This window comes from Dromaius novaehollandiae, chromosome 7, assembly GCF_036370855.1.
Source record: "Dromaius novaehollandiae isolate bDroNov1 chromosome 7, bDroNov1.hap1, whole genome shotgun sequence".
NCBI lineage: Eukaryota > Metazoa > Chordata > Aves > Casuariiformes > Dromaiidae > Dromaius > Dromaius novaehollandiae.
Genome location: NC_088104.1, coordinates 18,751,555 through 18,768,322, shown reverse-complemented (window position 1 = coordinate 18,768,322; position 16,768 = coordinate 18,751,555). Strand labels below are relative to the sequence as shown.

General features: G+C 59.6%; 1 protein-coding gene across 4 annotated transcripts in view; it reads left to right on the top strand.

Annotated features, from left to right (window-relative positions):
- Nucleotides 1-161: 161 nt before the first annotated feature.
- NHEJ1 (non-homologous end joining factor 1) overlaps nt 162-16,768 on the top strand; it is a 54,327-nt gene continuing 37,720 nt past the window's right edge. For 2 of the 4 annotated variants that reach the window (XM_026094984.2, XM_064514803.1), the window contains exons 1-5: nt 2,489-2,611; nt 3,264-3,449; nt 4,103-4,312; nt 6,964-7,102; nt 8,964-9,022. In XM_026094984.2, the coding sequence (XP_025950769.2) occupies nt 2,507-2,611; nt 3,264-3,449; nt 4,103-4,312; nt 6,964-7,102; nt 8,964-9,022 (699 nt within the window). In that variant the 5' untranslated portion in view covers nt 2,489-2,506. Of the gene's footprint in view, nt 261-2,488; nt 2,612-2,635; nt 2,912-3,263; nt 3,450-4,102; nt 4,313-6,963; nt 7,103-8,963; nt 9,023-16,768 lie in introns of those variants that run through there. The other 2 variants (XM_064514802.1, XM_064514801.1) reach the window with 2 other exon arrangements.

Sequence of the window (16,768 nt, the reverse complement as noted above, 5' to 3'; positions counted from 1 at the left end):
GATCTGCCTGGGAGACGCGACTGCAGAGGGCACGACAGCCGGGCCAGGACGGCAACCCTAAGGTTTCACCTTCGCCCTGCGGACCCGGCTGGAGAAGCTGGGACAGGCTGGGTTTGCACGCTGCGCTACGTGTCCCGGCACGGGGGTGCTTCCCACCACCGCTGGCTGCCTGCTGTGGCCGCCGCTTGGCTGCAGAGCGGCTCCCAGCACCTCGTCCAGCCCCACGCTGTCCCTCTGCCCCTGTCCAGGAGCTGAGCAAGGTATTTCTGTTCACTCCGCAGCTCTGTGCTGCTTGTGGACACCTCTCCATGTGCCCTGTGCTGCCGACACCAGGATCCCCGTGCCCTGCTGTGCCTTTGGGTGTTTTTTCCCAGACCCTGTCCCACTGTTTCCCCAGCCCCTCGTGTATCAGTGTGAGGGTGCGGCGTTCCGTGAGGGGGCCAAGGGGGTTTTGTTGCCTAATGCCCACAGCAGCAAAAGGCCCAGGGCTCTTTGAGGTGTCCCATGGAGTCCGTCCTCACCCTGAGCAGGAGCCTGAGTGATTTCTGCTTGGAGGCATACTCGTAGCTCCCCTGCCGGCATCTGCCCACCACTTGACCTTCCCTTACCCTGCTCCTCTCCGCCTCCTCTGTGTGTTGCCTTTTTCCAGCTGTGCCTGTGGTCCCTCAAGTCCTGCGGTGCCAGGTTTAAAGCTCTGGCCTGCTGGGATGCCACAGGCTTAGGGGCACAGAGCTGCTCAGCTCAGCTCCCCACTCCTGTGAGCGCACTGTAATCCACAGCGGGGGCCCCCCGGGCCTGTTCACTGCCTAAATGCTCTGTCAGGCACTCTCTTACGTTTGTGCATTGTTCTTGCTGCTAAACTAGCCAGCAGGGAATTCTTCTGGGGAAGAAAACATTGCCTTTGACCCCTTGTGATTCAGCTCAGCTGCTGGTCGGTGTCCCGCTGCCCACTTGTTACGCTATTCGCAGCGGAGCCTGCGCTGGCCGTGTCTGCGGCTCCCAGCATTTACAACAGATCAGAGTCCACCTGCAAGCGCAGCCTGGGCCAGTCTAAACTGGCCTCTGAAACCCCAGCAAGGGGGTAGGAAAGGCCAGGCTTTGCAGCCCTTGGGTCATGCTTGCCTTGCAAACTGGCCACGGGTGTAAGCTTGAGGGGAGGACTTGGACTGGGAGGACGATGGAGCCAGTTCACAGGAGTGACGTGCTCAGGCTCTGCCACAGCTCCGGGTTGTGCCTGGGGTTCCCTCCACCCCCAGCCAGGTCCCAGGGAGCACCTAGATGCCTGGGAACACCCAAAGGTGGCTGGAGGGTGGGAGGGAGTTGGTGTAGCCAAGGGCCAGGGGAGCCCAGAGACCCTGCACCACTGCCCTGAACCCCAGCCCAGTCCTGCATCCCAGCTGAGTCCTACACCTCAACCCCTCCTGCAGCCCAGCTGTACCCTAAAACCTGACCCTTCTTACACCTCAGCTGGGTCCTGAACTCCAATGCTCCTGCACTCTACTTGGGCTCTGCTCCACAAATCTGCTGCACCCCAGCCCCTCTGCATCCCCCCACCCCACACTGCCGGCTGCACCCACCTCTCCCAGCACCCTGTTGCGGTGCATCAGCTCTGTGGCCCCACAGGTGGTGGGTGCATGCACGGTGCCTGGGGGGGGGGGGCCAGCATGTGGGTGCAGGGGTTTGGTGCATAGGATGCCAGAAGGGGGTCAGGGTCAGTCTGTAGGTGCAAGGCTGGGGGGCTGTGTGCCTGGAGTGCAGGCTAGGGGGGCTCAGTGCCTGGGATGCAGCCTGGGGGGGGTCAATGTGTGGGTGCAAGTGAGGGGGGGTTAGTGCATTGGAACACGTTTCGGGGCTCAGAGTTAGTGCATGGGTGCAGGGTGGGGTGGCTCAGTGCATGGGGTGGGGGCACTGGTGTCAGTGCCTGGGGCAAGGATGGGGCTGTGCTGAGCGTGGGGGCGTTGGGGGTGGTGCAGGGTCACAGGCCCTGCCGGCTGGCACAGCACAGCTTTGTCATCTGCCCTCAGCCTGGCCCCCAGGCACGAGGGGTGCAGGGACCCACAGCTTCGGCAGTGCCACACTTGCCAGGACACAGCCGGCCAGGCCCCAGATTGAGCCCGGGAGGAGCAGCGTCACAAGCACGTGCTCCACGCTGTGCCCCGGGGAGTCCCCCGCGGGGCAGCTCCGGCTCTCGCTTGCACTGAGGCGGGTCTTGGCAGGAGCAGATGCAAAGCAAAGTGTTAATGCATCCCAGTCCGAATCACTTGACATGGCGTCTCGGCCGTGGAGTCTCCCAAAAAAAGCACGGATGCTTGAGCCGGATGCTCAAGCCCAGACCCGTGTCCTCTTCAGGCGGCAGCAAGGGCAGGGGAGCAGGGCCACATCTGGGCCCTGAACCTCATAAGGAAGCAAAGGGACATGGCTGTTGTCCCGTGCTGCGGGGACGTGGCGTGTGGCACTACGTGTCCCAGCGTGCAGCGGCCCCTTGCGCGCCGAGGAAGAGAGCAGCATGCTGGGAGCCGTAGTCTGGGCCCTCGTCTCCGGCCCGGCCTCGCTCGGCTCTGCAAAGCTGTTTCCCGACACTTTTAGGCCTGTCTGCTGCTCTTTCCCTTGGGTAACTCAACTGCAGCGCGGCAGCTGCAGAGCCCCAGCGCTGCCCCGCTCAGGCCAGGCAGACGGCTCGGAGCTGCCTGGTCGCTGCAGTGTTTCTGCGGCGCCGTGCAGCCTCTCCCAGGGAGGAGCGCGGGCAGCTAGCACTAGCAGGCAGTGTGGGCTGCTGACTGAGCGTTAGTGAAAGCAGGGGAAGGCGCGTGGCCCGTGTACGCCACGCTTTGGGTTTTGGAGTAGGGCTGGAGCATCCTGCTGCCCATCTGGGTGCAAGCTGTGGAGCTTAAACATTAATTTGCATGCAGAGGTCTGTCCCTATTAATGGCAGCAAGCACAGGTTACTGCTGGGGGAGGCAGCTGTTGTGTTGCAAGCTTCTCCTGTGTGTGCCCTGGTGCATTTGGGGGGCTTATTTTGGGATGGGGTAGGAACTGCCCTGCACAGTGCTGCCACAACCATCTGCCTCAGGAGAGCTGCATGTATGTGAAGGGATGTGCGTGGCCTGGAGCTGGCCGAGCTTCCTCACCTCTGGGCTGTGAGGTGGGGCAGGCATCGCAGAGGGGCTGGCAGGGATGGGGGGGTCCCTGGGAGACCATCCCCAGGCAATGGGGAGAGACCTCAGGGCTGGGGGTGAAGCAGAGACCTGTTTGCTGTCTTGCAGATGGAGGGCTCCGAGGAGCTGGAGAGCAGCCTCCTGACACAGCCCTGGGCTTCTGTTTGCTTTGGCGAGTCTGCTTTTATTGCCAAAGCTAGCTTCAGGGACTCTGGCTACGTCCTGCTGATCTCTGACCTCAGCAGCGTCTGGTACGAGAGTGTGGACACGGAGGCTGTGGGACAAAGGTCCAAGGTGAGTGTCTGGGAAGTCCAGTGACCTCCTTTCCCCCCCCACACCAGCTGACATCCCAGCACAAGCTGGCTGGCAGCACAACAGCCGTCGGATCTGGGTGGAAAGCCTGGCCTGGGAAGCCCCTGCACAGCCGTGCCCATGCACTATCATCCTGGCTGGAGGAGCACCCTCCTCCTCGGAGGGTGGGCCAGGCTGTTAAGCATGCCCCTCTTCACTGGGACTGCACGCTGAGGTCAGCAGGCTCATTTCACTTGTGGGCAGGACGGGAAGCTGCTTTCCCCAGAGCCAGTGCATTAAGCAACAGGTTGAAACAAGGTCCCACTAGTGATGGAGAGACTGCCACTCACTCTAACAGCCAGGGCACAGGCTTCCATGGCCTGTCCTGTCTACACAGCCCCAGAAACACACTGGACCATGCTCTGGCCACTCCTGCCCTAGACCCTGCTGGGCCTGCTGGCTGGGGCTGGGAAACCTTTCTAGCTTGGCTTTCCTTGGAAAACTGGTGGGGAATGTCCTGTCCTGGGCCTAGATGCCAAGGTCCAGGGATGATTTTTGCTGTCCTAGGACATGTGGAAGTAGTTTTGATCCTTGAGTGCTGGGCTTTCTGTTGGCTTTTTCAAGTGCCAAGGTCGCCTAACCTTGCCTTTTGCCAGGAGCTGAACAAGCGGCTGACAGCCCACGTGTCCTCCTTCCTGCACCACTTGTGCAGCCTCATGTGCCCCTTGCTGGCGGGGCAGCCAGACACCACCACCTCCTTTTCCTGCCACCGCACACCCGGCAGGCTCAGCGTCCACGTGAAAAGCGAGCTCTCGGGACTGCCCTTCTACTGGGACTTCCACTGCTCTGCTGCACCCGTGGAGATGGTGAGCGATGCACCGGGGTGCGCAGGGCACCCTGCCTCTCCGGGGCGCCAGGCAGCAATGACCACAGGCTGCGATGAGTTTGGGGAGTGGGGACGATCTGAAGCTAACAACTGTCTTCTAATGCTTGGAGGCTTTGGAGAAGTTTGGGGTTGTGCTGATTGTGACAGGGTGCCTGGCTCTGCCTGCTGCCCTGCTGAGGTTCACCATCCCTGTGTCTTTCTTTTGACACTTTAGCTCCTCCAGCAGGACTCTGCTGGTGGGGACCTTGTAGGGAGGCAGGGATGGCGTAGCGCATGCTCCTTGCAGGGCAGCAGGGAGAGGCTGTCCATTTTGGGATTATGCCCGCCGTGTACCAACCCTGCCAACCCCCCGGCACAGCCAAGTGACGCTGTTCTATGGTACATGCTGGGGAGTGGGCACGAGTGACCACCCCCACCAAAGGATCCATATGCAGTCTGCAGCAAAGGAGGGAATTAAACTGGATTCTCCCCAGCTTTTAGGGAGTTGGTCCTGTCTGAGGGCCACCTGGCATTTTCAGGGAGGTTTCACATGGTCAGTGGGTTTCACTTTGGTTTCTGATGTTGCAGCACAGGTGAGCTGAGTCCCTGGGAGCAGCCAGGCGGGTTAGAGCAGTGACTCACCAGCCTGGCACCTCTTCCAGGCTGCAGCCCGTCCCCACTGCCCCAAAGCAGTGAGGGTGGATGCAGCAGGGATGGGGGCTATATCTGGGATATATCCCACGTGTGACTGCAGTAAGCAGAGGGTTTAAACCTTGCAAAAACTGGGCTCAGACATTGGATCTCCCTGTTAACTCGTGAAACGCATCAGTCTTGCAGCATCCTGTTCCATGTATGGCCATGCTGAGAGCCAGTCAAAGGCGGTTCAGTCCTCCCTTTCTTTGGGGTGGTTTCCCCGATGAGCCCCACAGCCTGTCCCCTAGGAGCAGCCGCGGGGGGGGGCTCTGTAGGCAGAGGGTGGGTTTGGGGAGCAGGGGGTTGGGCGACCCGGCACCCTGGCCTTGCAGCCATGTGCGCACAAGAGGGCGCCCGGCACCCGCTAACGCGCCGGGCTGGAGCTGGGGACAGTGCTGGCCTGGGGCCTGCACAGGAGCCCTGGCAGCAGCAGCTGTGATGGGGCTTGCATGGAGGGGTTTGCTCTGAATCACCGCATCGGCCTCCCGCGAGGTCACCGGGGCCAGGGGGAGGAGGGCATGGGCTGCGGTGAGAGAGGAGGGTCCCCGCACAGCCCTGCTCCCCTCTTAGGCGATGTGACCCATCAATCGCTGTGCTTGAGTGTCACGGGGAGCAGAGCTGGGCTTGTCAGCCAGCTGCCAGCACAGGGCATCTGAGCACTTCCGCTGTTGCACCGGGGACCAGACAAGCTCAGGATCCCCCAGGGCTTGGCTTGCCCTGGGGACTTGCTGTCCCTCACTGGACAAGAAGCACAGGGTCGGAGCCGAGATGGTGCAAAGTGGCATCTTGAGCTCTCTGCCAGCAGCTGCTCCTCCCCCTTTGCCTGGAAACGCAGCGAATGTCTGCAAGGTGCCCAGGAGGCAGGAAGCACTTGGGGTGGCGCTGGGCATGGCTGCCTTGAATGCAAAAGCGGGGTCTGATCCTGCCCTGCCAAGTGCTGCTCAGCAGCCAGCCAGGAGTGCAAGGCTCACACCAAACTGAACTGGGAAGTAGAGCTGCTTGCTGCGTCCCAGCTGCCTCCTGAGTGCCTGTGCAGTGGCGCGGGACTGTGTGCCAGGGCCCCCCATCTCTGCAGTTCGTGCCTTGGGGTGCGGAGCCCTGCCACAGGCTTGCGTCAGGTGGTGTGCCAGGGACATGCCACCTCCAGGAGTGGGGAGGCTTCACGAGTGATGCTATATTTGCTGTCCTCCTGCCCGCAGGCACAGCCTGGCCTCGAAGACAGGGGGAGTGCGGGGTGGGGGGCTCCCCGACGCTCTCTGAGGGGCTGCGGGAAGTGATGGGCAGGAGACTGCTTCATGTGCCTGGTGGGCCAGCGTGGTCCAGCCTGGCTCCAGGGCAGGGGAGCTGGGCCCAGGGCTCTGCAGGGGGCTTGTGTGGCCGTAAGCTAACGAGGGTGTCATGGGCTGCGATGGGGAGCATGGCAGGGTCCCATGTGAGCCCATGTACGGATCCCTTCTGCTTTGGATCTCACCTCCCTGAGAAAGTCTCTCTGTTTCCTCAAGCCACAGTTTGAAAGCTCGGTTCCTTTTGGGTTTTAGCCCCAGCTGTGCCTGTTTCCTGTGTAGGAACATGCTTTGGGGTGCACAGAGCCGTGGAGAGGGTCTGGAGGCCCCGCTGTGGGCTGGGAGCCGCATGGAGGGGCTCTCTGCCTCCTCCTGCACCCTGAGTTCCTCATGGAGGCTGAAGCATCACTCGCTCCCTGTCCCCATTGGCCCCCACCAGCTGTGAAAGGATGGGGCTGGGATGGGGGCCATACCCCATGGCATCCTGCTTCCCTTCTCTTAGCTCTTGCTTTTCCACCACTCCCTACTGGACTTGAGTGAGATATGAGGATGTCTTGGGAAGCCCTGTGTGAACTGGGGCTGCAGCTCTTGCTCGGGCGCTGCTGTGACTGCTTTGCTCTACAGACAGCCATGCGCATCTCCGGACCTTCCCTAGTGTGTCCTTCCTCCATCCCAGGTCTCCCGGCACCTGGTGCGGCCCCTGATGAGGATTAGCCTGGCGCTGCAGTCCCAGCTGCAGGAGGTGACCTCCCTGCTGCTCCAGAAAGATGCTGAGATCGAAGACTACAGGGAGAGCGGGGCTGCTCTGAGCAGAGGTAAGGAGGGAAGCCCGGGCGGATGAGAGGAGCCAGCAGGGAATGTGTTTCCTCCTTTGCGCAGGGCTGGCATGCCCTGCTCCATCTGGCTCTTTCCCAGCGAGGCTTGTGTTTCATGTGCAGCGAGACAGTCGCCAGAAGGCTGAGGAGCAGCCCCGGGGGAGAGGTGGGGAGGAGCGGCCGGTCACCAGGAGCCGGAGGACTTGGGGAGTCGCCAAGGGGCTCTCCGCTTTGCGGAGAGCACCTGGCTGCTCCCCAGGAGCCTGCACCGATGCCAGCGAGGGCCGGTCCGGAGCCACGGCAGGCTCCCTTCCCCTATGCGGCAGCTCGTGGAGCGCTTGGAGAGCAACCAGGGGCTCCTGGCTCTTCTCTGCTGGAAGTGCAGCCGTGTGCACGGGCCGCCCTCCAGCCAGGACCCTGCTTCGTCCCCGGCAGGGGCAGCAGGGGCTGGACGGGTGCGAGCCCCCTTGAGTAGGACATGGATCAGGCCCTGCATGGAGGAGCCACGCAGAGGGGCTCATCCTCAGCATCCAGAGTTTGTTCAGATGCTGCTTCTCAGGCTATCCCGTGTTAGCACCGTGCTCAGCCCTGCTGCCCAGGGCCTGGTAGGAGGCCGGGACCAGCACTGCTCTGCCGGCTGCACTCTCTGTCGGCCGCTCAGCCTGCGGTGGGAGCGTATGCGGGGCCGGGAGCGAGAGCCGGGAGACACAGGCTTCCAGCTCAGACCTGCTCAGCTTGAGTGGGACGATGATACCTGCCTTTCCCCAGGGACCTTGTGCCCCCGGGACATGGGGGCAGATCTGGGTCAGCAGTGACTTTCATGGCATTGCCAGGAATGCCGTGTGGTCCAGGCTCCTGTACCGCAGCGCTTCCCTGCTTCTGCCAGCATGGGGTGAGATGGGAGCCCAGATCTGTCCTGCAGCTGCACCGAAAGGTGTGAGAGCCAACCAGAGTCCCCTCTGTCCTGTGGCACACCAGCTTTGCAGGGCTCAGAGCAGCCAGGAGAGCCCTGCTTTGGGAATTGGGACCAATGCTGGGATGGTGTGGCAGGTGTCCTCTTTTGCCCCTTGCCTGAGCATCCTGGCATGAGGGGAGAACATCTTGGCCATGAGATTCTCAACGCCTTTGCAGTGATGGGAAAAAATTAGGGCTTTGAATGAGGGACCCAGCAGAATGAGGTAGAGAGACTTGCCCCTGTCCTGCAAGATGAGAACTCAGGCTGGCTCGCCCCTCCAGAAAAGGAGCTGGAGATGGGCAGTTCCCTGTTGTCTGGTGTGTGGCTAGATGGTGTCCAGGCCCAGAGGGTCCTTTCAAGCCATAAGGTCTGGGAATGGTGCTGAAGATATCCTGCCACTGTCCCCCTGGTCCTTACTCCGGGGCGGCTCTGTGTGGGAGGGCACTGGGACAAGTGTAGGGTGAGCTCCAGGCTGTGCTGTGTTTCCGACAAGCTGTGTGTGTGAATGGGCCCATATCGTCACCGCAGGCCCCCAGACGAGTCACCGCAGAAGCTGGGAGAAGGCACTAAAACATGTGATTGCCTCCTTCTGCCTCTACAACCTGCCTCTGGGGATGCAGGGATGCTGTGTCTGCCATCAATGCTGCTGCGCCCTGGGCACCCCTGGGCTGCGATACGCCAATGTGCCTGCATGGTGTGGGCTGTTCACTCACTTCCCTGTGGTCCTGTGCCTCCTGGTAGCTGGCTGATGTGTCCCCAGACTGAGGGGCCTGGCTGGGCTCTCCAGTGTGTTGGAGCTGTTCCCCTGGTACCTGCAGCCACCTTGCCCCATGGGCAGGGGGAAGGCAAAGCCAGGGTGGGGGTCTGGCCGGACCTGCCTGGGCTGATCCCTGCTCTCTCTTGCAGACCGCTTGCGGACAGAGCCCTTCCAGGAGGAGACTTTCCTGCAGAACTTCATGGCTGAGGTAAGGAGAGGTGCAAAGCCTCCCTTTTTTGGCAAAGGTGGCCTGGGGAACCTGTGCCAGCAGTCCCTGGTGTATGGCACCCCGGATAGGTGCATACAGGGCCAGCCAGCACTGGCATGTGGGGCAGTGGACAGATGGGCCCTGGTGGGGATGGCCAGACTTGGCTGGAGAGGGGTAATGCCAGCTGTGCTCTGCTGTGGCCCATGCTTGTGTCCTCGCGCCTGGTCTGCAGGGCTCCATGGGAGTGTGGGGTTGCTGGGGAGTCCTTGACCGCCTCCTGCCCTTGCTGTGTGCCTGAAACACTGGAAGTGAGGACTTGACTTCTGCTCAGTCAGATGCTCCTTTTGGTTCTTCTGCTGCTTTTAAGAGTGGCTTTGCAATGGCTTGTCATGGGGACAAGTGGCTTTCGTACTGTTGTGTTGTGTCCCCTCTTCTCTCCTCAGCGGTGTTCAGCTCTGCCAAGCAGATGTGCTTAATAGAAATTGGGATGGGAAGGAGAGTCTTTCCCTTGCTCCCTCTTCATTGCTGGAAACAATCACAGAAGCACTGAAACGATTCAAAACAATGTCAGACATCAAAAAAAAAAAAAAAGATGTCCATTGATGCAAAGAGGCAGGGTTTGAAGATGCTTCTGAGGGTTTCTGTGCTAGCTGTGAGAGCCTGGGATTGGGGAGCAGGGTGTCTGCTGGAGACCAGGGAGTCAGATGGGAACGCAGGGAGTCCATGGCGTCACGCGGAAAGAAAGGTCGTGTTGCTTGGACAGGACGTTGCTTTGTGAGACATACACTGATGGTCTTGCACAGCCAGCAATAAACCATCTGCAGAGTTTCTGAAAATTAGAGGCGATGCCTCTTTTACGTGAAAGATATTGCATCCAGCACAGGCAACTTTCGTTTCCCCCTAGTTATGATGGATAGAGATGAATTCATTGCTGGACTGAAACTTGGAGGTTGCCTAGGGACCGATGATCACGACCAGATTACATTCACCCTGGGCAAAGGAAGGACATTCCTAAACAGTAATTTATATCCTTCATGCTTTGAAAGGGCTAATTTCCCAAAGCAGGGGGAAATTATGAGTGAAATCAGCTAGGAGGAAACATTTAGATAGAAAAATGTGAATGAAAATTGTGAGCTCTTTCAGAAGAATTTCAGAAGCCACAAAAAGCCACAATTCCACAATCAAGAAAGAGGGCAGCTCTGGCTGAAAGCCTGTTTTGGTTCAGCGGTGAAGTGAAGGCAGCAATTAGAAATAAAAGAGCAGTTTATAACAAATGGGAAAGTGGGAGTAGATAGCAATCAATATAAATTAGAAATTATGAAGTGTAGAAAATGGATAACAGAAGCTAAAGGCATCAGGGAAAAATCATGACTAGCAGGGCTAAGGACAGAAGGAAAGGGTTTTATTTAGTGTATTAAGAAAGAAACCCCAAACTCCCAGCAATGGGATAAGCCTATTAGTGGATGGAGGTGGTAAAATGATTGATACTCAAGCAGACATGTCAGAAGAGCTTGATAAATGTTTCTGTGCTGTCTCTAGAAGGATGCGGGCAGATGTGCCAGTATCAGGGGGTGATGGAGTATGTCTTTGTCCAAGGGACTGCTGAGCAACATCTGCTAAGGATGAACATCAGATTTGAGTCTGAGAGTCCTCCACGAGTTGATGGGGGGTGCCTGAGGTGTGAGTGAAGGTGCTTGGTAGTGCCAGGTGACCACTCGTGCAAGTGGGGTGTGCAGGAGAGGAGTAACTCAGCAAGTCCTGTGCAAAGCTGTGCAAAAAGGGCTGGCGGAACACTCGTCAGACAGAGACAGGAGTGCAGTTGGCGCCATGGCTCTTGGGAACAGGCACTGACGAGCCACGTTTGCCCCTTGGCAGCATGATGTGTGCCAGCTAGCCCTTCACCTGAGTGGAGCGAGGCTGTGCATGATTGAAGGAAATTACTGGGGTGGTCTCATGAGCTGGCCTGGCCTGGAAAGGTTCTGTCCAGCAGGGTTTTGGAGACAAAGCGTGGGGAGTCTGTGGCCTGCACGGCTGCGTGTGCATACGTGGAAACGTGTCTCTGTAGAAGACCTTTCCCAGGCCCTGGATCTTGCAAATGAACACCCTACCCCAAACTTTAATTTGTGGGCCATGGGGCTCTGGGCATCTCCAACTATCCTGTTCTCCAGGTTCTTCTGCAGCAAGCGGAGTTAGGGCTCCTGAAGGCAGAAATGCTTCAATCTCAGATCCCTGGGTGCAGTGTTGTCAGTATTTGGGTGAAGCAAGAGCATCAGAATGGCTGTGCAGAGCCAGGGGGCCTGGTCTGCCTGGTCCAGCGTCTGTCCCAGCAATAGCCAGAAGCATCATCTTGGGGTGCTGGACAAAGAATGGGAGGATCTGGGTAATGCTCGCCCTCTGCCCCCTGGGAACCATGCCTGAGCATCTGCAGTTTGGGGACAGCCTGGCCTGAGGGACGCGGCTGTGTGCTCACTGTCCCTGTGAGGACCTGTGCTCTCTGAATTCGTCTGGCCCCTTTTTAAACCTGCTGATGCTTTTGGCCCATGTAACATCCTGCGGCAGTGAGCTCCACAGCGGAGAGGTACGATGTGCAAGCAGCTGCTTCCTTCGTTTCGAATCTGATACCTCATCATTTCACTTGATGCCTCCTAGGTTTTGCATTAATGAGGGGCAACAAATACCAGTTTGCTATTCATTTTCTCCATGCAGTTTCATGGAGAAATCATGGGGTGAATTTTACAGGATTTTTACCAGAATTTCTCAGTTGTCCTATTCCCAAGCTGAACAATCTGCATGTATTTAATGCCTCCTTGCAGAGAAGCTGTTACAGACCTCTGCTCACCTCTGCTGCTGCTCTGCATCTTTCTAGTTCAACTGTGTTTTCTCAGAGAGGCAACAGCCTCAGGGCTACACAGTGAATTCAAGATTGGGGCACAGGAGTGATTTGCCCCAAGGCACCACGATATTTACTGCCTTGTTCTCTCCTCATCCCCTAATCGTTCCTGCCGTTCCCTTTGCCTTTCTGGCCATGGCTGAGCCTTGAGCTGAGGTTTCTAGAGACCTACTGGCAGCAATACCAAGATCACCTCCTTTCCTGGCAGGAGCTGACGCTGGGCTCATCTCAGGGACCACATAGCTACTTTGCAGGTATCGGCTTTGTGTGGCGCTGCTGTTTTGTTGCTTGGTGCCACAGCGCCCTTGCAGCTCCCGTGAGGAAGTGTTGGTAGTGCCTGGGCTCAGCGGGTACCTTCACCTCCTTTCCCAGCTCACTTACCACCTTGCTGAAGGCATAAGCCTGGCACACATCCCGACTGGGAGCAGTTCTCCATGGGATGGAGGGGCAGGGGGTCTCCCAGTACATGTCATGGGGAGCTGGGAACACAGCGGCCAACTCCGGTGTCTGGGTTTTAAAAAAGACAGCGGACAATCAGAGCAGGGTTGCAGGAATGAATTGAGGGCTGGAAAGAGAGCCCAGCATTGAGAGACTTGGAAGAGAAGAGCTCTGTCTAGCTTATCAGAAAGAAAATTGAGAGATGCCTTGATTACAGTGCGTGAGGGTCTTTACAAGGAGAAAATGCTGGTTACCAAAGGGCTCTCTTTAATCTAGCAGAGAGCAGAACATGAGCCAGTGATTGGGAGCTGGAGCCAGACAAATTCAAACTAGAAATAAGGCACATGGTTTTGCTACTGAGGACAATTAGCTACTGGGATGTGCTCCCAAGGGCAGTGGTTGATTCTCCATCTCTTGATGTCTCCAAAAGTGGGCCAGGAGCCTGCTTGGAAGAAAACCAAGTTACTGGGCTCAGTATTGGGGTGTGTGTGGTTAAATGCGAGTGGCCAAGAGGTCAGATGGAGAGATCTGATGGTCCTTCCATCCTTTCCCTCTATAAAACAGAGCTTCAAATTGTGGATGTTTAATAACAACAGCAGTAAGTGCCTCCTGGCTGGAAGGGAGCTGTGATGCTGTGGCACAGGGCTGGCTGGATGCAAGAAAGTGCAGAGCAGTTTGGAAAGCCTCCACTTCCTAAACCTTTGTAGCATCCCTCATTGAGAGGAGAGGACCTGCCAGACCCCGAGGTCAGCACTGCACGCAGGCGCTCCTGTGAGCTGCTTGGACCGTCTCTGTTTAAACATGCCCTCTCACTAGGCTCGTGTTCGCTCCGCCATCCAGGGTGTTTTAACTAATCATGGGGAGTTTTCCAGCAAAGCCCTGGGAATATTTATACGTTTAGGAAACGACGCTTTCACACACGCAGTTTTTGGCAAGAGTTCATTTCTGAGCAGCTGCCTGGGCTTGGGCAGAGCTGCAAGGGAGAATACCGGCTGCGCACGAACTGAGGCAAAGCCAGCAGCTTTTATTGGCAAGCCAAGGTGCTCACGCCGTGAGGGGAAAGCCAAGGCGACAGGAGTGCGGCGTGCGTGCCGGGAGAGGGCTCAGCACCTCGGGGGGCTACCCTGGCGGCCAGCCCAGCAGCAAAGGGCCGGTGGTTTGAGGATATTTTGTTCCTGGGTGTCCCTGCATGCTGCAGAGATGACTCCTTGGGGCAACCTCGGGATACCCATGAGCAGTTTCTGAGAGCCTGCCCTGGCCCAGCTGTGGTTGGTATTTTCATTACGGACTAACCAGTGCACAGATACAGCTTCCCGGTGACACCAGCTTCAGTGCTGTTTCCAAGCAGGCAGGACTTTCTGCAAACATAGATACGGCTGTGCTGGCTCTCCCTAAGGTCCAACAAGCCCCATGCCACAACTCTGATGCTGTCCTGAGTGGTTGTGTAAGGACTGAGGCAGCACGGAGCCCTTCCCCAGGCTCCAGCATTTTGCTGTTCAGGGTCTGGATTTAGTAGGTGGATTTTCCTGCCATGAGTGTGTTGGCATGTGTGCAAGACACGGGAGAGTTCCTCTCCCCGGTGTTGCCCACTTGAGCTCTACCCTTGGAGAAGGCTGTGGCAGACGGGAGGAGAGCACAGGGATTGGGGGATGCCGTGGGACTGGCAAGGCGGGTCTGACTCTGAGAGGGGCAGAGGGGCAGTGCAGCTCAGTGCCTCCATCACATGCCTCATGGAGGACGGGGACAGGTTTTACAAGGCAGGCATGCAGGAGGGACACATGAGGTGGCGGGGTGGTCATGCGCTTGCTGGGGCAAGGGCTGTCTCCCACCCTGCAGTGAATAGGCCAGGCTGAGTGTCCCTTTGGTCCTGCTTGGCCGGTTCACACCTCCTCCCTGGCCTCATGGCAAGAGAAGCAGACTTCTGGAGCAGCCCAGCTCCTGCCAAGGGCCTGGGTCCATTAGGACCTGCCTGGCTCCTCCATGCTCTGACTTTGCTGTCTCCAGAGCTCCACTCCTTGCTTCAAGGCCAGAGTGCTGCAAGGGGAGCAAGGCTCTGACTCTCCACCTCAGGCGCAAGCACCGTGCTCCTGCCCAGGCTGCAATGCGCAGTCCCGGGGTGGCAGGACAGACAGAGGTGGTGGTTTAGCCTGGGTGGAAGCGAGCAATGGGCAGAGTGGTGCTGCACCACTTTGCGAGGAGCCCTGGCCCTACGGCCACCACTGGAGCTGCTGGAGCCGCGGTTGTTTTGGCTGCTTGGACTCAATAGAGGAGCAATCAAAACCACTCGGATGAACTCACAGATACCATCAGTTCAAATATAGCCCCCCACGCCCCAGGATGTTTCATCCTGAATATTTTTATCTCCCATGGCCGCTGCACGCCGGGGCGGCTGCGCTGCGCCTCCGGCCGCCCTGTGCACTTGGCTTACGGGGTGGGCCTTTGGCAAACAGGACGCGGAGGGTTCACAGGTCGACCCAGGCCCGGCGAGGAGGATGTGCCATCAAAACAAGCAACGCTGAATAGGAAGATAAACAAACAGCCGGCTTCCAGCGCGTCCCTGGCCAAGGGCGAGCGGGGAGCCCCGGGCCGGTGCTCGTGGGGTGGCCGGCGGCGGTGGCCGCTGACGTCAGGGGCGCGGGGGTCACAGCCCGCGGCATTGTTCCCCGCCGCAGAGGCGACCGGGCTGGGAAAGTGGCCAAGTGGGCCCAGCGGGCTGCCCTGACTGGTGAGGGCCGCGCGGCGGGCTGGGGACGGAGGCACAGAGCAGGCGGAGGTGGCCGAGGCACCCGCGTGCCGGGGCGGTGGACCGTGCACCCGGGCACGGGGCCGGGCTGGCGGCGCGGTGAAGGGTCCCGCTCGGCCCCGGGTGCCGCAGGGGGACGAGCCATGCGGGTCCGGCCTGGCACCTGCTTGTGCTTTGCCCAACTCCCCCGCACGCTGCCTCTCCCTTTTAATAAAAATAAGCGCGGGAGAGGAGCTGCCACCGCTCGCCCGAGGGCTGAAGGCGGCGGTGGGCCGCGCGTCGCGCAGGGCGGGGACGGCAGCCCTTAAACCCCAGCCAGCGCCGTGCAGCGGGGCGACGGTGGGGAGGAAGCGGCCCTTTGGCTCCTTCTTACCAGGAATGTTTTTAATTAGTGCAAGGTAGCTGCGTCTTTGCAGCTGCAACCGGGCCAGCGCGGGGCCTGTGGTGAGGACACAGTGCTGGGCCGCGGGGCCGGTGCTTGCATGCAGCATGCATGGCCCCAGGGAGAAACCAGGGTGCCGGTGCCCCGCCGCCGTCGCTCGCCTGCCCGTGGGCAGCCACGGCCAGGGGAGGAGGCTGCGGTGAGGGAGGTGGGCTCCGGCCTGGGTGGGAAGCATCCCGTTGCCCCACAGCACCGGGAGCGGCAGGAGCTGGCTGAAGCCTGCTTTATTCCCAAGCGAGCATCCACCACCGCGGCCCGTCCCTGCCCCCGGGGGCCTGCTCCCATGCTGCAGACTCAGGGAGCCGAGATGCTGCTCGGGGAGCACCCCCTTGCCTGCGCGGTGGTGCACGGGGGTGTTAGCAAGCCTGCTCACTTGCCCGTGGTCATGGGCAGTGGGGTGATGGGCTGCCTGGCTGGTGGGGACACCATGCCACCCAGCTGCTGGAGAGGAGCAGAGGCTGCGGCGCCCCCCAGGGAAAGGGTGAGCGCGCGTGCAAGAACATGGGCGTGCACGTCAGCCCTGAGGCGTGCAAGGGGCAGGCTCCTCCATGCGGCCGTCGGTGCCCAAAGCCGGGGAAGGGAGGCCAGTGCATTGCACCTGCGCCAGGGCGGCAGCAGGGACGGTGCAGGGCACTTCGGGATGAGCATGGGTGCAACGCGCTGGGGGCTGACCGCTGCGTGGGGGCCTGGCCCTCCCCATGGGTTTGCCACTGAGAAGCACAGCAGAGCGGCTTTATTTATTTATTTGTTTAGACATAATCAGGTGAGGGGGGCGCTGGCCAGGGCGCGCTTGCTGGGCCGCCGCCGGGAACCACAGGCCGCTTACACAAGCAGTGAGTCAGTGGAGCTGCATGCTGCTAAAACCAGACTTGGCACGGGCGCCCCAGGGCAGCAGGCTGCCCGAAATAGCGCCCAGACCGTGGGCAAGGAACAAACCCCCAGCAGCAGCAGTGCCGGGGCCAGGCTGGCTGCCCGCCTGATGGCTGTGATTGCTCCGGCCCTTGCATCTCCATGCACCTCCCCTGGGGCCGAGCCCCGGTGGGCAGCGGGCTGGCTGTGCCGGAGCACTGCAGGATGCTGTGCTAGCCCGCAGCCGCCGAGGCAACGTGGGGGTTCACTGCCTGGCCCCCCACAACTGCGGCTGTGCCCAGCTGCAGCCCTGGCTCAGGTCCGCGCTGAGGTCGGGCAGCACGTGGCTGGGCAGAGAGAGCTGTGTGCTTGGAGCCAGCCCAG